This window comes from Mytilus galloprovincialis, chromosome 11, assembly GCF_965363235.1.
Source record: "Mytilus galloprovincialis chromosome 11, xbMytGall1.hap1.1, whole genome shotgun sequence".
In the NCBI taxonomy this organism is placed as follows: Eukaryota; Metazoa; Mollusca; class Bivalvia; order Mytilida; family Mytilidae; genus Mytilus; species Mytilus galloprovincialis.
In genome coordinates, this window is record NC_134848.1 from 6,111,475 (window position 1) to 6,136,941 (window position 25,467).

The 25,467-nt window shown below is 32.1% G+C and overlaps 1 protein-coding gene across 1 annotated transcript in view; it reads right to left on the bottom strand.

Moving 5' to 3' along the window:
- Window positions 1–25,467, bottom strand: part of LOC143051532 (uncharacterized) — a 125,553-nt gene that overhangs the window by 46,269 nt on the left and 53,817 nt on the right. The window contains exons 10-12 of the mRNA XM_076224423.1: window positions 8,577–8,652; window positions 3,642–3,884; window positions 2,679–3,158 (exon numbers count right to left, since the gene is read on the bottom strand). Of these exons, the coding sequence (XP_076080538.1) occupies window positions 2,679–3,158; window positions 3,642–3,884; window positions 8,577–8,652 (799 nt within the window). The remainder of the gene's footprint in view (window positions 1–2,678; window positions 3,159–3,641; window positions 3,885–8,576; window positions 8,653–25,467) is intronic.

Consider the following 25,467-nt stretch of genomic DNA (forward strand, 5'->3'; position numbering starts at 1 on the left):
GGATGGTGTATGAAGAAAAATTTCATCAAAACTACAATTTTTAGTCTTTGGGTAGATATTTTGAGAAATCAAGTATGTAAACATTCTAACATTAAATATGTTTTTTGGTTTACTCATTATAAAACAATCTGACTTTCTATAGGAAAACATTGTTGTTAACATTACTTAATGACAAGGCCATTAATTGTGAATTTGACAATACATTGCTTAACTTACTTTTACAACAAATAAACATATTTTGACACAAGTAAGGATAACATTTGTTTTTGCTGCTATTTAATACAAAGTTTTAACAAAAATAGAATTAAGGAATAACAACAATAGTGCACACACTGAAATTTCTCGCCTTCTTTACTAACCATTTGTATTATGTTGATAGTCCTAAATATAAAGTTTTACTACAATTATCACAAAAAACTTAGCATGATCCAAGAAAATGAGGTCAAGGTCAGATAAACTAAACAGAAATACATGTACTCCTAACAATCATTCAATTCACTATATGTAGTTGACCGGTCTGTCTACAAAGGACTCATCAGTGACGCTCGAATCCAAAAAAGTTAAAAAGGCCAAATAAAGTACGAGGTTGAAGAGCATTGAGGACCAAAATTCCTGAAAGTTTTGCCAAATACACCCAAGGTAATCTATTCCTGAGGTAGAAAAGCCTTAGTATTTTAAAAATTCAAAAGTTTTGTAAACAGTTAATTTATAGATATGACCTAGAAAATTTAACATTGACCAATGAACCATGAAAAGGAGGTCAGACGAACCATGCCAGGCAGACATGTACACCGTACAATCAATCTATGCATTAAATATAGTCGAACTATTGCTTATAGTATCTAACAAACAAACTTAACCATGAAAACTTAGCATTGATCAATGATCCATGAAAATAAGGTCAAGGTCAGATGATACATGGAGACTGACATGTACATCATAAAATATTTCCATACACCAAATATAGTTGACCTATTACATATAGTATTAGAAAAAATACTAAAACTCAATGAATTGAAATGAGGTTAAGGTCAGATCACACCTACAATACTGTGCAATTGAAGATTTCTTGCTATTGTGCATTACTGTGCAATTGAAGATTTCTTGCTATAGCGCAATACTTAATATAATAATTCACATATCCTGTTTGGTATTTATCTCCTGCCATATCATTATTATTTGCTTTTATATATATATATATATATATATATATATCTGGTGTACGAAAGAAATATTGACACCGAATGTTTGTGGCACAACATCGTAGCCACAAGTTAACAATTTTTTGTTTCTGTGACGTATTAAATTTATATTCAAATCCATTTTGTTACATCTTGTGATCAATTTAATTTGGCAATCGTCAATGGCAGTCAGCAGGGTTAAAGAACATCAGTTGTTCGACCTGTTAGTCAAATGCGTTTTGTTTAAATATACTTTTTCACTTTTTTGGTCTTTTGGAAAATGTTGTTTGTGCTGTTTTTATACCCTTCTATAACGAAATTTGTTTGACATGCACACGTATAAAAATTGCGATTTTTATCCAACGCAATCATAGGTTTGAACGTAGTTTTCAATTTAGACTCGTATATATATATATATATATAGAAATAAACAACTTAAAAGAAAAATAATTAAAGAAAAAAAAATCCCCCCCAAATTTTTTGAACCCCTTATGATTCATCACCCTTAACTCAATCCCAGCCTTCCCTTTGTGGTATAATACCTTGCAGTACAATTAATCAGAGAGATCCATACACTTGAACACAAGTTATTGTCTGGAAACTAGAAAAAAAGCTTTTTTGTGTCCTTTTTGGTCCCAAATTCCTAAACTTTTAGGGCAATTGCCCCAAAACTCAAACCCAGCCTTCCCTTTGTGATATGGAACCTTGTAGTATAATTTCAGAAAGATCCATACACTCACACAAAAGTTATTGTCCTGAAACTAAAAAAATGTATGTTTTTTTACCCTTTTTGGTCGCTAATTCCAAAAATTTTGAGGCAATTACCCCCAACATCAATCCCAGCATTTCCTTTGTGATATGGAACCTTGTGGTACAATGTAAGAGAGATCCATACACTAACACACAAGTTATTGTCTGGAAGTTACAAAAATGCTTATTTTTGGCCCCTTTTTCCTTAAATGATGGTACCATAACCCCCAAAATCAAACCCAACCTTCCTTTTGTGGTATTGAACCTTATGGTAATATTTCAAAGAGATCCATTTATTAAACTTAAGTTATTGTGCAAAAAACCAACTTGTCTTCGGCTGACGACAACGAAGCTAACTTCATACCAATATATGACCGCAAAAATATAATGTTGTCTGTCAATAAATGCAACACTCTGTTCATGCTTATGATAAAATCATCAGCTCCTTTTTTGTGAGAATTTACTCATTCAAAAATCTAAAGCACTTTCCGACGTACAAAAATTCAAACCTGGTATCTTTAATAAATAGTATTGTCTTACCTCATATCAATGTTTCAAAATGTGAGACATATTGAGGTTAATATTGTAGTTTGTGACAAGCTCATAGTGGCAATGTAAACAAGTTACATAAACATTTAGATTGGCTTAAATATTTAGACAATTTTAATTGTTTTTTTAATTATCACCTTGCTGTTATAGAAATGTATCCTGTTTTCATTATCTGAGTGTAAATAACATGCATATTACCTGCTGGGGTTGGCGTCATGTGCTGCCCTGGAAAACACATCACATCAGGGACCTGTTCATGCAAATCTTTGCTCCCATCAAATACTACAAGAAACAATGCCCGGAATGTCATGAAGGTCTGATGTGTTGTTAGATAAACATATTGTCCACCAAAATCCCAGAAGATAAGACGTCCAACTTTCATCTTATACTTCCCACTTTTGAGGACCTTTTCCATTTTCTTTCTTATTTCTTCTTTAGTCATTCTTGTTCTCATTTTCTTTTCCATCTGTTTTACCGTGTGAGGCACATTGGAGGATTTCGTAGATGGTAGAGATTGTGCTGCTGCAGACTGTTCTGAGGGCAAAGAGGAAAGTGTAGCTTTGGCATAACCAGTTGAGCTTGTATCTGCAGCTTTGTTGGTAAGTTCACTCTCCTCCTCTTCTTCCAGAGAGGTCATTAAAACCTTATGATACACAACATCCAGGGCATTGTAAGAGTCTGAAATTATATTTAATACATCAGGCAAATCAAATCCAAAACAGATGCAGGCTGTCAAAACCAAGTGAAGAATGTAAGAAAAATCAGAATTAAGATAAGAATCATATCTTATCAGGTGTAACATTCATATAATGCTATTAACACATTTTAAAGAGAGTCATATTTTAACTGATTGATTGATGAAATTATTGATTATGGAAAATAAATGTTAATTCATTGCATAATTTTAACATTTAAATTCAATTTCAAAATATAAAAACCTTAACATCTTTCTAATGAGATTAGTAATGATGTTAAGATTTTCATACACAAATAAGATTTGATATTGAATTAATATGGTGCGTGAATAGAAGGCACAAAAAAGATGGCTACAATGTGAAACTAATTTAAATCAGTGCTATAACATCTCTGCTGATAGCGCAGTCCATGCAATAGAGTTTTTTTTAAATGTGGTCAGATGTTTGTACTTATGCCTTTTCTCACCTGGATCAACAAGAATCCACTCTTTTGTAAGAATATCTAGGCCACAGCGACCTTCTACCAGAGAAATCCCATCTGTCGGGTGTCGACCATCAGGTATAATTTCTCCAGCTAACAGCTTAACAAGAGTCGACTTCCCAACAGAAAATTGGCCAGTTACCATGCATCTCATATCAAAAGATTCATAGCTGCCCTTCCCTAATAAACGATTTAACATGGCAGACTGTTGCCCTTTTCCGATGGAATCTAAAAATAATTAAAAAAAATTGGAAAGTTTTGATTTGTTCATGTTGTGAAAAAAAAAATGTATCCATACAAACACTCATAGATAATTTCTCCTCATTTGTTGGTTAATATGTTGATATGTCATCTTTTCGATATGTCAATGCGTTAAATATGTCACAATGTCTTTATGTCTATGTTTTTATGTATTAGCCTGTTTATGTATTGAATTATTGGTGTAATGATGTAGAAGTCTGTTAATGTGTTAATTTGTTAGTGTTTTAATATGTTAATGTGTTGATATATAAATATTTTAATGTGTTGAAATTTCAGTGTGTCAATATGTCTGTGTCGATGTATGAGTCTGCATGATAATGTGTTAAAATGTCAGTTTGTCGATATCTCTGTGTGGATGAATTTATCTGTTAATGTGTTAATTTATAAGTGTGTTGATATGTCTACATGTTGATGTACAAGTCTGTTAATTTGTTATCTGTTAGTGTGCCAATATGTCAAGGTGTATGTATGAGTCTGAAATTTTAGTTAATATGTCAGTGTGTCAATATGTTTATATGTCGATGTATGAGTGTTAATGTGTTGATGTATGAGTTTGTTAATGTGTTGATGTTTGAATATGTTAATGTGTTAATCTGTCAGTGTGTTTATATGGCAATGCATTGATTTTTAGTCTCTCAAAGTATCAACATGTCATTGTGTTGATGTATGAGTCTTGTTATATGTGGATCTGTCAGTGTCTTGATGTATGAGTGTTAATGGGTTGATTTGTCAGTGTGTCGATGTATCAATGTGTAGATGTTTTAGTATGTTAATGTGTTGATATGTTGATGTGTTGATATGTCATGTGTAGATTTATGAATCTTTTGAAGTGTTCATCTGTCAGTGTGTCAATATGCCAATGTGTTGTTGTGTGAGTCTGTTCATGTGTCGATATTTCAACTTGTTGATGTTAGAGGCTGTTAATGGGTTGATTTGTCAGTGTGTCAATATGTTAATGTGTTAATGTATGCGTTGTTCAATATGTTTGTGGTTCAATATGTTCAAGAGTGTCTATATGTCTATGTATTGATGTATGATCCTGGCGACGTGTGAATATTTTAGTCTGTTAATGTGTAGATCTGTCAATGTGTCAATGTATGAGTCTGTTAATGTGTTCATCTGCCAATGTGTTTATGTTTGAGTCTGCTAAGATGTAGAAATTCAGTGTGTCAATATGCCAATGTGTTGATGTTTGAGTCAGGGAATGTGTCAATATGTCAATGTTTTGATGTTATAGTCTGGTAACATGTTGATCTGTCAGTGTGTCAATGTATTGATGTTTGAGTCTGGTAATATGTTGATGTCAGTGTGTCAATATTCAATGTGCTGATGCATGAGTCTGTCAATGTGTTGATCTATTAGCGTGATGATGTATGTGTGCTAAAGTGTTGATCTGGCAGTGTGTCAATATGTCAATGTGTTGATGTTTGAATCTGGTTATATGTTGATATGTCAGTGTGTCAATATGTCAATGTGTTGATGTTTGAGCCTGTCAATATGTTGATATGTAAGTGTGTTAAGATGTCAATGTGTTGATGTATGAATCTGGTTATATGTTAATATGTAAGTGTGTCAATATGTCAATGTGTTGATGTATAAATCTGGTTATATGTTGATATGTCAGTGTGTCAATATGTCAATGTATTGATGAATGAATCTGGTTATATGTTGATATGTAAGTGTGTCAATATGTCAATGTGTTGATGTATGAGCCTATCAATGTGTTGATCTATCAAGCGTGATGATATATGTTTGTTAAAGTGTTGATCTGTCAGTGTGTCGATATGTCAATTTGTTGAAGTGGGAGTCTGGTAATATGTTGATCTGTCAGTGTGTCAATATTTCAATGTGTCTGTTCAATATGTCATTGTGTTAATATGTATATGTGCTAATGTATGGGTCTGTTTATTTGTTGATTTGTCAGTGTGTCAATATGTCAGCTTGTTGATGTTTGAGTGTGTTTATATGTTGATCTGTCAATGTGTTGATATATCAAATGTTGATGTATGAGTCAGTTGATGTGTTGATCTGTCAGTGTTTCAATATGTCAATGAGTCGATATATGAGTCTGTTATTTTTTCTAATCTGTCAGTGTGTCAATATGGTAATGTGTTGATGCATGAATCTGTTTAAGTGTTGATTTGTCAGTGTATCGATATGACAATGTGTTGATGTATGAATATGTTTATGTGTTGATTTGTCAGTGTATCGATATGACAATGTGTTGATGCATGAATCTGTTTATGTGTTGATTTGTCAGTGAAGCAATATTCCAATTGATGAGTCTGTTTTGTGTTGATCTGTTAGTTTGTCGATATGTCAATGTGCTAATGTATGAATCTGTAAAAGTATTAATCTGTCAGTGTGTCAATATAGCAATGTGCAGACCTCGACAATAATGCTTGTCCAATTGTCCGGTACCAGAGGGAAAAATGGTCGGACAAGTAAAAGCTGTATCAAGCTTGTCCGTTGGGACAAGTACAATTATTCTGCAGAAAATAAACTTCATCCAACTTTGATGAACAAAGTATAATTATAAACAACAAACAAACAAAACAAATATTAATCTGACATGTTTCTGTATTCTGTCTATTCAAATGCAAAACTTTTTTCTTCGACATGTTTACTTGCAATCGATAATTTTTAACTGGTTCTTTGTCAGGTACTTTTTAACAAGTCAAAAGTATACTATTCTCGGAAACCAGTCATACTGATCCGAATCAATGCTGCGCTTTATAGATAAGGTAATTTTACAGTACAGTTCGTCACTTGGACAGGTTTAGCTCAAAGTTTAAGACAGTTTGGCACTGTAGGACACATATTTAGTAGACATGATTGAAAGACAGTTTGGCAAGACAGGAAACAATTTGGGACCAAGACAAATCAGTATCTCATTTTCTTACCTTATTATGTTCTTTATAATAAATACCATACCGGTAATTTTTTCACAAAAATATTTTTTTTATTTACCATAATTTCATAAAATTCACAAAATCATATTTGATCATAAGTAGAAAAAAAACAATACTTGTAATATGGTGACCTATAGTTGTTAATTTCTGTGTCATTAGGTCTCTTGTTGAGAGTTTTCTCATTGGCAATCAGACCACATCTTCTTTTTAGTGATTGCATTTGAATAAAACTTTTTTCAACTAAAAAAAACAGGATACAAATCCAATGAGCAATGATGAGTGTACAGGCCTATCAGATGGTGCCTAATGTTTAGATTCTGATGAGACTGGCATTGGTGAAAACTAGAACCTAAGTCCTGTGACATGACTAGATTCAGTTGTACTTGACTCATATTTTTGAAAAGTATTTCAAAAGAAATTCATCAAATTCTATTCTATTATTTAAATCCGTTTTGTTCCTTTAATCAACTTAGAATGTAAAAAGGTTATTTTTAGTTAAAAATTTTTGGACAAGTAACAATTTCATTTGGACAGGTAAGTTTTGGTATGTACTTGTCCTACTGGACAAGTTGAAAAAAAAGTTATTGTAGAGGCCTGAATGTGTCGATGTATATATGAGTCTGTTATTGTGTTGATCTGTCTAAGTGTGGATATGTCAATGTGTCAGTATATGAGTCTGTTTAAGTGTTGATCTTTCAAGGTGTTGATGTGTAAAAAGCTTTAGAACTGTCAATGTATTTATATGTCAATATGTTAATTTGTCAACTGGTCAATGTGTCAATATGTCTGTGTCAATGTTTGAATTTGATACTCTTTTGATACCTCAATTTTGAGATGATGATCTGTCAATGTTTTAATATGTCAATTGATTAATATGTCGATTTTTTAATAGGTCAACTGATCAATGTGTCTGTCTGTCTATGTGTCAATGCATTAATATGCCAAAAAACTACTTATTCTGTATAATCCAGTTAAGCCGATAGCTGGTTTTCAGCAATTCAACTTCCTCTTATTCGCATTAGAATCAACATCAAGACAAACACAAATCCATTATAAACATTAAACATGAAATTGCAGATAGAGCAAAAATCTTACCAAACGTCCATGAGAACAATTATTGATCCACTAGTGGCGTCCATCAGTTTGTTCTTGCAAAGAAACCCTTCAATACATAATTGTGTGATATCCTGTCTATTTACTTAATTTTATTTTAATATTCCACACTTTGTGAATACTGATAGTTTATTTTAGTGAGACATCCATTTTCACTGAACTTGTATACATTAAAGTTTAGGGGTCAGCTGAAGCAGCCTGTAGGTGTGGGATTTTCTGGCTGTGTTCGAGACGAATGGGTGGCCTTGGGCTGTTTTATGCTTTTTGATCTGGTTGAAGGTTTTTTTACGCATTCCCCATTTCCATTCTCAATTATAATCAAATATTCAATTGCTTGAGTTATATACATTAACTAAGTTTCAAGTTGATGTGATCACAAACTACATGTTTATTTCAAAACGTTAACTTGATACTGGGACAGACGCACAAACCAGAAAACATCATGACCCTCTACTATTGTAGGCAGAACATAAAACATCCATTTACTTGTCTTAGGCAGATCAGCTATATCCCACTGTGGCAATACTCTCAGAAAAGTATGGATGTACCTGGGACAACAAATATCCGTATATTAGAAACAAGTAATTATAAATCATTTCAGCCGGTATCTGAATAATTAACATTAGATAATTACCTTCAACTACTGGTGCTGCAGGTTCCTGTAAATGGGTGTCAGGAGTTACTTCTGGGGATGTCTTTGACATGACAGTCTACAAAAGAAAAATATGCTATAGACTATCATGTCCCATGTGAAAACTTGTCAAATAGTTTAATACCCCTACAGAAAAAAAAGTTGAGGGCCAGTTGAGGGCTATGTGGAGGACATTTGAGAGCTAGCTGTTTTAAGCAAAATAGTTGAGGGCTAGGTGTTGAGCAGCTTTTTTTGGTTACATCTTCTGACATCAGACTCGAACTTCTCTTGAACTGAATTTTAATGCGTATTGTTATGCGTTTACCTTTCTGCATTGGCTAGAGGTATAGGGGAGGGTTGAGATCTCACAAACATGTTTAACCCCGCCGCATTTTTGTGCCTGTCCCAAGTCAGGAGCCTCTGGCCTTTGTTAGTCTTGTATTATTTTAACTTTTAGTTTCTTGTGTACAATTTGGAGTTTAGTATGGTGTTCATTATCACTGAACTAGTATATATTTGTTTAGGGGCCAGCTGAAGGATGTCCCCAGGTGCGAGAATTTCTCGTTGCATTGAAGACCTGTTGGTGACCTTCTGCTGTTGTCTGCTCTATGGTTGGGTTGTTGTCTCTTTGACACATTCCCCATTTCCATTCTCAATTTTATAGCTCAACTCAAACCTTGCCAAGCACTGTATGTTTGATAGATGTCGCTCATCTGGCCCTCACCTGAACCTGGCCATTAAGTTGAGCAATTGATCTTTGGTTTTCATATAGTTGAGCAAAAGTTGAGCATTCAGACTTTGATTTTTTTTTTTGTAGTTGAAGAAAAGTTGAGCAATTGATCTTTGATTTAACTTTTCATGTACTTGAGCAAAAGTTGAGCAAAAGTTGAGCAAAAGTTGAGCAATTAGAAATATGAGCTGGTGATATAAATGTTATGTGCCCCATCTGTTTTCAATTTATCTCTGTGTACATGTGTAAAGTACAAGAAGACAGGACATTGTATTGTAAATGAACACAGAGTTTGAGGCAAAATTAAGGGAAGCACATGTTTTTATACATTTTTCTTCAGGTATTTACTTAACTATAACTCATAACATGACAATAAAAAAACAAACAGTATTTCTTTATTATAAGATCAAATATTCAAGATTTTGGTAATTAATAGTTATTATTAGGGGCAAATGTTAAAGGGATCACACTGTCACAATACCCTAAAAAACCTCAATCAAAGTTAAAATTTGAACTGGGCTTGAGCATGCACATGGCAAGCAAAGATGTCTTCTAGCTATCATGAATAAAATAAGAATTTTACAATGGATGTTTACTAATAACTGTATAGACATTGAATCGTGCAGTGTATTCTTCTGATGGCATGACTTTTGGATTTAGGAAGATTGATGTTTTAACAAATATTTATGGAAACATCTTTTGGTAAGTACATTGCATTAGAGTTTCCACCATTTTGAATAAGTGTGTATGCACATTTAGTTCAAAATAGTGATATTTAAAGTGTCTTCTTAACTTTTTACAGTGAAGAAAAAATTTAGACAATATATTTATGCATTAATTTATATATTATCAAGTGTGTAAGACAGGAGACATATTTATTTTATTATTAAGAGAATTTGTTTTATAAAGTATTACTAATATACTAATAAGAATATTCTAACAGTCAGGGGTAGTACTTAAACAAGTGATTTCAAAATCACTTCTTTGAGTGATTTTGGCTGTGAAATATTTAAAATTTTTGCACAGACTTTTCAAAATCACTGAAACAAGAAATTTGAGAAGTTAAAATTTAATCACTTCAATAAGTGTTTATAACATTTTTTGGATATTTTTCTCACAAGCTTGATTTTTTTATTGGTAAAAAGACCAGAATTCCATTGAAAAATCGACTATGTACATGCAGAAATTGTCATTTGCTTGATAAGCCTGCCAGTGTTTACAGTTTATTTCAATATGCAAAAACTGGAATAATTTGTAGATCAGGACATAACCTTAAAATAAATCATTCTAATTCTAAAGAAAACCAATCAGGTCACCTAATATTGTTGACCTTTGTCTGATAGTAAGAGTAGCTAATGAATATTTGATTACAGAACAATTCCCAAGGGTACTTTTATAAGCTTTAGGGCACTAACTTACTGCCCAAGCCCACTGGTGAAATTGATATCAAAAGATAAAGGGATAATTTATTTATGTAGGAAAATTATAGAAAAGTTTGTGAAAATATGGAAAATCAATGAAATTAGCATTTGAAGATCAAAGAAAACACCAAAATCACTTAAATAGGTGATAACTGAATATAAAAAATTACTGAAACAAGTGATAATCAAATCACTTGTTTAAGTAGCACCCCTGACTGTTCTAATACATGTATAATGAATATGGTATAAAACTATAGACATCTGGGGTAAGACTGCCAATAAGACATCTATCCACAAATGACATATATCATGTATATATATATATATATATATATATAGGTACGTCTGAGTCAGTGACAACTCTACAACAGATGTATCCATCGGATCGCCATCAATGATGGTGATACATGGCTGTGTACATAATGTATATACAACTCGTCTAAACATCAACCCAACAATGTTAGATCTGTAAATTTGCTTTCGCAAATTTTTGGTTCTTCCCTCGCCGGGATTCGAACCCATGCTACTGTGATATCGTGGGCTCTCAAAAAAAGAGCTTTCGTTGGCCGTATGTTACCTTTCCTCGTCAGTTTTAATCTAGCGGCGTACTTTTTTTGAGAGCCCAGGTGGTCGTGTGGTCTAGCGGGACGGCTGCAGTGCAGGCGATTTGGTGTCACGATATCACAGTAGCATGGGTTCGAATCCCGGCGAGGGAAGAACCAAAAATGCAAATTTACAGATCTAACATTGTTGGGTTGATGTTTAGACGAGTTATATATATATATATATATATATATATTTTTTTTTTTCTTATTGAACATGTTGAACAACTCTTTAAAGAGTCAGTCTACTTAACTATATCGGCAAAATTTGAATTGTAAGTAGATCTTGACTTGCTGATCATTTTGTGATTTAAAGTGTATCTTTATCTATTATAATTTTCTATCATTTATGACAAAACGCAAAAAAAAAGGTGAAAATCGTCTTTTAAGGGCAATAACTCCAAAAAGGAGTCGTCTGACCATTTCCTCCATATCGTCTTCATTGTAGATTTTGTTTTGCTGATCGTTTTTGTCTAGCTAATTTTCTATCTGTCTAATATAGTTTTAAGATAGAAGGCAAACAAGAATGTGTCCAAAGTACACGGATGCCCCACTTGCAATGTCATTTTCCATGTTCCATGGACTGTAAAAATTGGGTAATAATCTTATTTGGCATTAAAATTAGAAAGATTATACTATAGGGAACATATGTACTAAGTTTCAAGTTGATTGGACTTCAATTTCATCAAAAACTACCTTGACCAAAAACTTTAACCTGAAACTCCCTCTTTCATTTTCTATGTTCAGTGGACTGTGAAATTGGGTCAAAGTCTAATTTGGCCTTAAAATAAGAAAGATCGTATCATAAGCAACAAGTGTACTAAGTTTTAAGTTGACTTGACTTCAGCTTCATCAAAAACTACGTTGACCAAAAACCTTAACCTGAAACTCACTCATTCATTTTCTATGTTCAGTGGACCGTGAAATTGGGGTCAAAGTCTAATTTGGCCTTAAAATAAGAAAGATCGTATCATAAGCAACAAGTGTACTAAGTTTTAATTTGATTGGACTTCAGCTTCATCAAAAACTACCTTGACCAAAAACTTTAACATGAAACTCCCCCTTTCATTTTCTATGTTCAGTGGACCGTGAAATTGGATTCAAAAGTCTAATTTTGCTTTAAAATTAGAAAGATCATATCATAAGCAACAAGTGTACTAAGTTTCAAGTTGATTGGACTTCAGCTTCATCAAAAACTACCTTGACCAAAAACTTTAACCTGAACGGACGCACAGACGAACAGACGAACGGAGCCACAGACCAGAAAACATAATGCCCCTCTACTATCGTAGGTGGGCCATAAAAACGAAAAGATTGGTCAGCGAAGGGCAATAACTCTAATAAGGAGTCTATAGACAACTTTGATCATGTTGACCTATCTGTAGAACTTGTCTTGTTCATCATCTTTACCGCTGTATCTATTATAGTTTTCAAGATAGTAGTAAAATAAAAACAAGAGGCTCTCAAGAGCCTGAATCGCTCACCTTAATTCTTTTGGTTAAATCTCTCATCAATGATTATTTTGGCTTTTCAATTTATTTAAATGTTTTTTGGATCGTCCTATTTTCTTCAAAAGCCAAAAAAAATAATCATTTTCTCCTATGTTCTATTTTAGCTATAGGAGCTATGTTTCTTGACATACAAGGAAATAAAATATAAAATTTATACTAGATACTCTGAAACTCATTTAGCCTAAGTTTGGCTGAAATTGATACAGCAGTTTCAAAGGAGAAGATTTTTTAAAGTAAGTCAACATGATGAACAAATTGTGAAAAAAGTCTTTAAAGGGCAATAACTCCTTAAGCGGTCAATTGACAATTTTGGTCAATTTGATTTAATTGAAGATCTTACTTTGCTGAACATTATTGCTGTTTACAGTTTATTTCTATCTATAATTATATTCAAGATAATAAACAAAAACAGCAAAATTTCCTTAAAATTATCAATTCAGGGGCAGCAACCCAACAACAGGTTGTCTGATTCATCTGAAAATTTCAGGGCCAGGGATGATTCCAGGTGTTTTCAAATGGGTCCCTTGACTACATCAAATTGGGAATTTTTACCCCAATTGGGAATTTTTTATGCATACAATCAAAAACGAAATAATATCATTTTCCTGGCCTATAAAAACGGAAAATGTATTTTAAGTTTCACCTGTACACTGATTGAAGAAGTTATTGGATTCAGACCAGGGAAGTTGCAAACAAAAAATTCTCTGAAACCGATATTATCAAGATGCTTGATTTCTTGATTGACAACATATTTGTAACGTTCGGAGGACGTGTTTTTTCAACAGACTGTCGGCATCCCAATGGGAACAAACTGTGCCCCTCTACTTGCCGACTTGTTTCTTTATTATTATGAGGCTGACTTCATGCAGGAACTTCTTAGGAAAACAGATAAGAAGTTAGCAATATCCTTTAACTCTACTTTCCGCTATATAGATGACGTTCTTTCACTAAACAATTCAAAATTTGGTGACTATGTGGAACGCATCTACCCGTAGATACTCGCCTAAAAGTCGATCCGACTATAAGTCGGATGCCCTTTTCAGCTCCAAATTCTGAGGATTTAGTCTTGACCCTCGTATAAGTCGACAAAATTTTGACATTTTTTTGGCAGCTGACAGTTACTGAACGCCGGTAAAACCAATGCAAAAATATTCATTTTCTGCATGAATGTTTGTTTGGTTTGAATTTAGTTGATGTTGATTATGATAATTTATATAGCTGTTAATAATAAAGATGTATTTATTCCTGTTATTTTGTTCACTGTTTGATTACAGATTAGCCATGTGTTGTTTACGTAATGCATCAATGATTTTGTAGGGTATGACTAACAACCTATTGTTTGAGAAAAGCAAACATAAACCAATATGAACCTGAAAAAATTTAAAGTCAATCAATATTTTTCACAGCACACATAACTCAGTGTTAAAAGAACAGATAGATAGATAGATCTTTATTCTCATTAACTAAATAACATAGTTACAGAGATGATAATATATACAATACAACATATTTTGCATGTGTGAAATATACATAAATAAATGTAGTTTAACCAGGAGGACAGACTTCCACTGATATATAGTTAATAAATCTACACAATTTTTCTAGCAAGACAATATTGACTGTAGTGAATACATTTCTAAATTTAAGAATATTAACATTTGTACAACAATAGTGTGGTAAATATTTATATCGTTCTTTTTTGAAAAAAGGACAAGACATTACATAATGGAATTCATCGCCGATGTCAGCAGATTCACAAAGGTGACATAGCCTCTCTGGTCTTTGAACATTTTGCCACCTCCCCGTCTCCACTGGCAAACGGTGATTGCCACATCTAAATTTACATAGTTTCAGTGCATTTTTTAACGATAAAACTGTAATATAATTTTCAAATTTAAGTTCTGTTTTGAATAATTTATAACATAAACCTTTTGATGATTGATTTACATTTGCAAACCATTCTTGTCTAAACTGATCTTTTAACTTTTGTTCAATACTTAATACAATCCAATTTTTTGAGATACAATCTTGATTTTGCCAAATGTTTGACATACCACAATTATCAAAGATACTTTTGATAAATAACAACCATTTGTTTTCAATTCCATACTTATTATAATTAATATATATCAACTTATATAACATTGACGAAATCTTGTTATCAAGTGTGTTATTAAAAAGGTTGCACCAAAATTTTATCATCCGTAATTTAACGTATAAAGAAATCGGATATCTTCCCAATTCCCCGTAAACCATAAAATTTGGAGTCGATCTTTTTAACCGTAAAACATGCTTACAAAAACTCAAATGTACTCTTTCCAAAATGTCAAGATTTTCGTATCCCCAGATTTCGGCCCCATATAAAAGTATAGGTAAAACAGCTTTGTCAAACATGTCAAGCTGGCATTCTATAGATAGATGGTTTGATCTACACTTCTTAATAACACAATACATAGCTTTAGTAGCTTGATCTCTAAGATATTTTCTAGTTGCAAAAAAAGATGCATTTCTAGAGAATATAACACCAAGGTATTTATAGTTCTTAACAATTTCTATCTCTTCATTATTAATATAAAATTTCAAATTATTCTGTGGTCTACCTTTTGAAAATATCATAACCTTTGTCTTGTTAATATTAATTTTAAGTTTCCAGTTTTCACAATATTCTGAAAAACTATTTAGAAGTAATTGTAAATCTGTGCTTGTCTCAGCGAGTAAAATCGAGTCGTCAGCATACAATAAGACAAATATCTTAAAATAAATATCCAGTTCATCTTCTATATCAGATGTAATTGAATGTATACCTTTTAAATCACTATTTTCCAAAAATTCATGAAGATCATTTAAGTATAAAGAAAATAATAAAGGAGAAAGATTTTCCCCTTGGCGGACCCCAATATCACTAACAAACATGTCAGATGCTTCATTGTTATGTACAACTCTTGATTTCACATCTTTATACAAATTTTCTACAACTCTAAGAAATTTACCAGTTATCTTATTTAAAACAAGCTTATACAAAAGAGAGTTTCTTTGAACAAAGTCGAAGGCTTTTTCAAAGTCAACGAATGCACAATGCAATTTTTTTCGTTTAACACATAGCAACTCAAAGAGTGCATACAATGAAAAAATATGATCGTTTGTAGAGTATCCATGTCGGAAGCCTGCTTGATTTTCGTTCAAGATATTAAGTTCATCAACAAATTCCCCCAATCTATCATTCAGAATAGATGTAAAAATCTTACCAAGGCATGACAATAAAGTAATAGGCCTATAATTTTTGGCGTCTAATTTACATCCTTTATTCTTGAATACTGGTATTATGTTTCCAATAAGCCAGGCCTCCGGCAGGATACCCGTATCAAAAATAAGATTAAACAAATTAACATATACATCAATCATACTGTCAAGAGAATTTGCAACATATTCATTGATTATTTTATCTTCACCTGGCGATTTGTTATTTTTCGCCTTTTTGATAGCTTTAATAATTTCGTCATGGGTAATTACACCATTCAGTGTCTCATTTACAAGATTTGAGTTCAAATCATTATTAATGACAAACTTGTCTTCAAATTTGTTTTCATTTAATTCTTTGAAAAAATCAAATAAAGTTTCAATAGATATATTGCTTTTTTCTCTTTGTCTACCTTTGTTAAATAATTTCCAAAATTCCTTGGGATTTTTGGATTTTAATTTTTTCATATTATCACTTATTTCTCTATTATGCTTCCTGATGTTTTCGTCCATTAGACTTTTATAATAATATTCACAGTGTCGTAATCTTTCTTTAAATAAATTTGACCCATAATGTTTATACATTCTTTGTGCCTTTCTCAGTTCCTTCTTTGCTTTTTTACAATCAAAATTATACCATTGTTTATTATGCTTTTTATTACAATTCAGCATATTTCTATTAAAAGTTTGTGTACCAAATGTTGCTTTGGCAGAATCTATTAAAATATCAGTAATATTTGTAACTGCAGTATTTATTTCATATTTTGTTACATTTTCTTTATTACTATAAACAGATAATTCATCTATAACATTTCTTATTTTGTCTTCATCTATGTTATTTTTGAAATCATTTACTTGCTCAAATTTCCATTTTCCAATTTTATTTTCTTCTTGATAAGATAACTCTGTAGTGAGTAGTTCAAATGTGGGGTTCACTCTATTAAAAGATAGTTTCAAAGGTGAGTGAACATCAGAAAAAAGTTTAGAAAATTCAAGAATTTCAAAATTCGATACGCATCTTAAAAAGTGTGAAGTACAAATAATATAATCTATAACACTATTACTTCTACTGGTAGGCCGACCAATAACATCTTGGCCAACTCTACCGTTTAGAATAAATACTTTGTTATTTTTACAAAATTCAAGAAATTTTCTACCATAACAATTTACAACTTTGTCTGGATTATTTCTTGTTCTTGGTATATTTAAATCATCTAACATATATACATCAGTAAAGTCTGATTGATCAGTAAGGTTGTCAATTACAAAATCATCTATATCATCTTCATCATAAAAATCAGGCAAATTTGCTGTGCGACTGTTAAAGTCTCCAACCAAAATAATATAATCAGATTTTTCAGAAAATCTCTGAAGTTCAATTTCTATCTCATTAAAAGCTTCTTCAGATGTATAATTTGTATTTACTGGTGGTATGTAAACTATACCAATATAAACGTTTTCAGATAAATTTAAGACTTTCTTATCAATAGTAAACCAATAAACAAATTTGCATTCAGTTTCAATAGGTTTAATATACTTTTCTAAATACTTTCGGTAACACAATGCAATACCACCAGATCTATAGTTAGAAAGCTTCTGTCTATTTTTAAAACTAAAAACAAATTCATCACAATTAATTACGTCGCAATCATCTAGTTTGGTTTCAGTAAGACAGATAATATCATGATTACACAATAGGGATTTAAATTCAGGGTAAAGTAATCTATTTTTAATACCACATACGTTTAAACATAACAGGTTAATACTATTGTACACTTTAAATTCTTATTATATTGTGATGATAAAGGATTAAAAAAAATAAGTGAAGCTAATCAACTTTATATTAAAATAACTTCCAACTCATTAGTGTCATCTGTTCATCTATCACTGATATTTTTCACACCTTGAGTGAATACAACTGTTTGTCTCTTAATTAGGGGTTATCAATGGATTATATTGGCTTGCCAATCAATTTTGTAATCTTTGTGTTTACCTGAGACATTTTAATGAATAATATTTTGATCTTGGGAATGAATCTTAAAATTATTTTTGATAATTGTATGATTTATAAGTACTGAATTGATATCATGATATCACAATAATGACACAATAACTCCGCTGAATACATCCTTTTACATAGTTGGTACATTGTCATCTCGTTTTCATTTTTGGTTCTTGGCTCTTTCTTTTGGGTTTATGCACAAACCATTTGACCATGAAAATCAATACACAAACCGGAAACAGTCGGAAATTCAACACAAATTGACAGAAAAAAAGTTAACAAAGTACAAATAAAACACAAAGACAGTATTTTAGTCATTTATTTTCAACAAAAACTTTTTATTCAAGGATTTATGTAGGTTTGGCAATCACCAACGTAGTTTTGACCAGGAAATTCACTCCTGACCACTTTTCTCGAGCTTGGATTTTTCCTCTGGTCTCGGGATCTCGCTTATAAGTCGATACCCCTCTCTGGATTCTGAATTTTACTCCCAAACTTCCGACTTATAAGCGAGTATCTACGGTATCCCATCGAATTGGAGATAAAGGATACTACAGATACAGTTAAGTCGGCTTCATATCTTGACTTACATCTAGAAATTGACAATGAGGGTCGGTTGAAAACAAAACTTTACGACAAAAGACATGATTTCAGCTTTCCAATTGTGAACTTTCCATTTCTAAGTAGCAACATTCCAGCAGCACCTGCATACGGGGTATATATCTCCCAATTGATACGATATTCCCGTGCTTGCATTTCCTATCATGATTTTCTTGATAGAGGGTTACTGCTCACAAGGAAGATATTAAACCAAGAGTTCCAAATGGTGAAGTTGAAATCATCCCTTCGTAAATTTTACGGACGCCATCACGAGTTGGTTGACCGTTATGGAATAACCGTTTCACAAATGATATCGGATATGTTCCTTACGTCGTAACTACAATCCCCTTCCTTTTCATGAATGTGACCTACCGAATTAGACTATTTACCGGATTTGTAATCACATAAGCAACTAGACGGGTGCCACATGTGGAGCAGGATCTGCTTACCCTTCCGGAGCACCTGAGATCACCCCTGGTTTTTGGTGGGGTTCGTGTTTATTCTTTAGTTTTCTATGTTGTGTCATTTTTGCTATTGTTTTTCTGTTTGTCTTTTTTCATTTTTAGCCATAGCGTTGTCAGTTTGTTTTAGATTTATGAGTTTGACTGTCCCTTTGGTATCTTTCGTCCCTCTTGTAATACATGAATACCATTATGCACTATCATCTTAACTTTGGTAAACAAGGCATATATACCAGCTAACATAAACCTATGGCAAGCAGTTTAGCTATTTATTCGAATTTCAAATTATCTCAAATTATTTCATAATATATGAGATATCTTATATAACATATAAGATTTTTATAAGATATCTAATTTGATATATGAGATATCTTATATAATTTAATATTTTAAAGCTATCTTATATTATATGAGATATCTTATATATTTAATAAGATATCTTATAAAGTTTAAAAACTATAAGATATCTTATTAAATATATAATATATCTTATATACTTATAAGATATCTTATATACTTTATAAGATTTCTTCTAAAGTTTATAAGATATCTCATTAAGTATATGAAATATCTTATCAAAATTTTTTATACAAGATATCTTATATAGTTTATTGGATATCATCTTAAGAAAATTATATAAGATATATTATATGAATTATCTTATAATTTCTATACGATGTCTCTAATAATATATCTAATATGATATATAAGATATCTTATATAATCTTTTTTATAAGATATCTTATATAAATATATATCTTATATAATAAAGAAGATATCTAATATCGCTAATAATAAGATATCTTATATAGTATATAAGATATCTTATATTCTCTTATGGTTGGGGCCTGTTATCTATTTCTCGCATGAATAGATAATTCTCGTATCACACTGTCCGGAGTGTGATACGAAAAAGTGATACGAAAAATGCGTTAATTTGATTGGCCAACGAAACCTCCTGAAACGATATTGCGGCATTTTCATTGGCTATTCTTTAGGTCATTGTTGACAGTTAAAGGTCACAATGATGTACATTTCCTCCATTGCAACGGAGATACGCGATTTCTTCAATAATATATAAAATACGCACACTTTTCACCTTATTATATATTCTTATTCAAATATTATTACATTCTGAAGCGTACAAAATGTTTGAAAAAGTCTTATGTTGAAGATTGACGACGAACAGGACATATGACGTCACAATGCAGTTATGTTCAAGCGACTGGGTCGACGTTTCGCGGATTTTTTTTATTAAGCACAAAAAGCATGTTTACCATAAGAGAAATAGGTTTCACAACTCGGGAGAATTAGATATCGTTTGATATCAACTCTCTTTATTTAATTTAAATAGTAATAACAAACTCGCCACAGGCTCGTTTATTATTATATTGAAATTAAATAACTCGAGTTGATATCAAGCGATATCTAATTCTCACTCGTTATGAAACCTATAAATATACTTTATATAAGATATCTTATATATAGTTCATAATATATATCATATAGTTTATAAGATATATGATAAAGAAAACTATATGAGATATCTTATAAACTATAAAAGATATCTCATAAACTTTATAACATATCTCATGAACTATGTAAGATATCTTATAAACTTTATAAGATATCTTACAAACTATATAAGATATCTTACAAACTATATAAGATATCTAATGAACTATTATATAAGATATCTTGTAAAGTTTATGAGATATCTTGAAGTTAGATTGAATAGCAAAATGGCATGCCGTATTAACCACTGAAAAAAACCGCTGAGGCTCATTTCATGAATGGTCTATCATCAACATTATTTTCAAAAACGCGCAAACTTTTGTCTTTTGAGGAAATAGAGCAAAATATAAAATAATTTCTTTTACAAAACAAGTTTTAATCAGGTTACATAACCGGCTCTGCTGGGCGATCTGCTTTTATAAGATCAGCACCCATTAAAATTTATTCATCAATGTTGTATCAAAATTTGAATTTGTTCTTTGCCGAGGTCTGCTTTGACACCAATTTTGACAAAAAGCATTTTTGCAATGCTGTGCGCTCCACTTTTGCGAATTCAAATACTCCCATAACATTTTATTCAATTGAATCCGGCTGCTAAAATTGTTTACCTCAAGTTCAATGTTGACATAATTAAATTGTTGTAAATAAAATGCGATCATAGTCAGCATTCTTATCTGGATTTTACTACGTTTTGACGACAAACTATGACAAATTATAGTTGCCGTAATCGGTGACTGAAACTTTTCCGGAAATAACGATTTTTATTTTATTTTCCTGAATTGGGAATTTATATTCACAAACATTTTTTGGGGCCGCTGGCAGATTTAAGGGCCGCTTTTAAGGGCCGCTAAGCGGCCCTAAACTATATAGTGGAATCATCCCTGAGGGCAGATAGATCTTGACCTGATAAACAATATTGCCCAACGTCAGATTTGCTCTAAATGCTTTGGTTTTTGAGTTATAAGCCAAAAACTGCATTTGACCCCTATGTTCTATTTTTAGCAATGGCGACCATGTTTGTTGATAGATCATAACTTCAGATACAATTTACAAACTAGATACCCTAAGGAACATTCAGTTAAAGTTTGGAAGTATTTGGCCCAGTAGTTTCAGAGGAGAAGATTTTTGTAAAAGATTACTAAGATTTACGAAAAATGGTTAAAAATTGACTATAAAGGGCAATAACTCCTAAAGGGGTCAACTGACCATTTCCGTCATGTTGACTTATTTGTAAATCTTACTTTGCTGAACATTATTCCTGTTTACAGTTTATCTCTATCTATAATAATATTCAAGATAATAACCAAAAACAGCAAAATTTCCTTAAAATTACCAATTCAGGGGCAGCAACCCAACAACAGGTTGTCTGATTCATCTGAAAATTTCAGGGCAGATAGATCTTGACCTGATAAACAATATTATCCCATGTCAGATTTGCTCTAAATGCTTTGGTTTTTGAGTTATAAGCCAAAAACTGCATTTGACCCCTATGTTCTATTTTTAGCAATGGCGACCATGTTTGTTGATAGATCATAACTTCGGATACAATTTACAAACTAGATACCCTAAGGAACATTCAGTTAAAGTTTGGAAGTATTTGGCCCAGTAGTTTCAGAGGAGAAGATTTTTGTAAAAGATTACTAAGATTTACGAAAAACGGTTAAAAATTGACTATAAAGGGCAATAACTCCTAAAGGGGTCAACTGACCATTTCCGTCATGTTGACTTATTTGTAAATCTTACTTTGCTGAACATTATTGCTGTTTACAGTTTATCTCTATCTATAATAATATTCAAGATAATAACCAAAAACAGCAAAATTTCCTTAAAATTACCAATTCAGGGGCAGCAACCCAACAACAGGTTGTCTGATTCATCTGAAAATTTCAGGGCAGATAGATCTTGACCTGATAAACAATATTACCCCATGTCAGATTTGCTCTAAATGCTTTGGTTTTTGAGTTATAAGCCAAAAACTGCATTTGACCCCTATGTTCTATTTTTAGCAATGGCGACCATGTTTGTTGATAGATCACAACTTCGGATACAATTTACAAACTAGATACCCTAAGGAACATTCAGTTAAAGTTTGGAAGTATTTGGCCCATTAGTTTCAGAGGAGAAGATTTTTGTAAAAGATTACTTAGATTTACGAAAAATGGTTAAAAATTGACTATAAAGGGCAATAACTCCTTAAGGGGTCAACTGACCATTTCCGTCATGTTGACTTATTTGTAAATCTTACTTTGCTGAACATTATTCCTGTTTACAGTTTATCTCTATCTATAATAATATTCAAGATAATAACCAAAAACAGCAAAATTTCCTTAAAATTACCAATTCAGGGGCAGCAACCCAACAACAGGTTGTCTGATTCATCTGAAAATTTCAGGGCAGATAGATCTTGACCTGATAAACAATATTACCCAACGTCAGATTTGCTCTAAATGCTTTGGTTTTTGAGTTATAAGCCAAAAACTGCATTTGACCCCTATGTTCTATTTTTAGCAATGGCGACCATGTTTGTTGATAGATCATAACTTCGGATACAATTTACAAACTAGATACCCTAAGGAACATTCAGTTAAAGTTTGGAAGTATTTGGCCCAGTAGTTTCAGAGGAGAAGATTTTTGTAAAAGATTACTAAGATTTACGAAAAATGGTTAAAAATTGACTATAAAGGGCAATAACTCCTAAAGGGGTCAACTGACCATTTCCGTCATGTTGACTTATTTGTAAATCTTACTTTGCTGAACATTATTCCTGTTTACAGTTTATCTCTATCTATAATAATATTCAAGATAATAACCAAAAACAGCAAAATTTCTTTAAAATTACTAATTCAGGGGCAGTAACCCAACAACAGGTTGTCTGATTCATCTGAAAATTTCAGGGCAGATAGATCTTGACCTGATAAACAATACTACCCCATGTCAGATTTGCTCTAAATGCTTTGGTTTTTGAGTTATAAGCCAAAAACTGCATTTGACCCCTATGTTCTATTTTTAGCAATGGCGACCATGTTTGTTGATAGATCACAACTTCGGATACAATTTACAAACTAGATACCCTAAGGAACATTCAGTTAAAGTTTGGAAGTATTTGGCCCAGTAGTTTCAGAGGAGAAGATTTTTGTAAAAGATTACTTAGATTTACGAAAAATGGTTAAAAATTGACTATAAAGGGCAATAACTCCTTAAGGGGTCAACTGACCATTTCCGTCATGTTGACTTATTTGTAAATCTTACTTTGCTGAACATTATTCCTGTTTACAGTTTATCTCTATCTATAATAATATTCAAGATAATAACCAAAAACAGCAAAATTTCCTTAAAATTACCAATTCAGGGGCAGCAACCCAACAACAGGTTGTCTGATTCATCTGAAAATTTCAGGGCAGATAGACCTTGACCTGATAAACAATATTACCCCATGTCAGATTTGCTCTAAATGCTTTGGTTTTTGAGTTATAAGCCAAAAACTGCATTTGACCCCTATGTTCTATTTTTAGCAATGGCGACCATGTTTGTTGATAGATCATAACTTCAGATACAATTTACAAACTAGATACCCTAAGGAACATTCAGTTAAAGTTTGGAAGTATTTGGCCCAGTAGTTTCAGAGGAGAAGATTTTTGTAAAAGATTACTAAGATTTACGAAAAATGGTTAAAAATTGACTATAAAGGGCAATAACTCCTAAAGGGGTCAACTGACCATTTCCGTCATGTTGACTTATTTGTAAATCTTACTTTGCTGAACATTATTGCTGTTTACAGTTTATCTCTATCTATAATAATATTCAAGATAATAACCAAAAACAGCAAAATTTCTTTAAAATTACCAATTCAGGGGCAGTAACCCAACAACAGGTTGTCTGATTCATCTGAAAATTTCAGGGCAGATAGATCTTGACCTGATAAACAATATTATCCCATGTCAGATTTGCTCTAAATGCTTTGGTTTTTGAGTTATAAGCCAAAAACTGCATTTGACCCCTATGTTCTATTTTTAGCAATGGCGACCATGTTTGTTGATAGATCACAACTTCGGATACAATTTACAAACTAGATACACTAAGGAACATTCAGTTAAAGTTTGGAAGTATTTGGCCCAGTAGTTTTAGAGGAGAAGATTTTTGTAAAAGATTACTTAGATTTACGAAAAATGGTTAAAAATTGACTATAAAGGGCAATAACTCCTTAAGGGGTCAACTGACCATTTCCGTCATGTTGACTTATTTGTAAATCTTACTTTGCTGAACATTATTCCTGTTTACAGTTTATCTCTATCTATAATAATATTCAAGATAATAACCAAAAACAGCAAAATTATCATAAAATTACCAATTCAGGGGCAGCAACCCAACAACAGGTTGTCTGATTCATCTGAAAATTTCAGGGCAGATAGATCTTGACCTGATAAACAATATTACCCAACGTCAGATTTGCTCTAAATGCTTTGGTTTTTGAGTTATAAGCCAAAAACTGCATTTGACCCCTATGTTCTATTTTTAGCAATGGCGACCATGTTTGTTGATAGATCATAACTTCGGATACAATTTACAAACTAGATACCCAATTCATGTTTTCTGGTCTGTGCGTCCGTTTGTCCGTTCGATCGTCCGTCCGTCCCGCTTCAGGTTAAAGTTTTTGGTCAAGGTAGTTTTTGATGAAGTTGAAGTCTCCCTATGATCTGATCCTTCTAATTTTAATGTCAATTTTTCAAAAATTTCAAAAATTGAGTATTCAGAAGGTCAGGCCGATACAAAATTATTCCTAGAAGTTTTGACATACTGGCACTGATGTCTGGATGA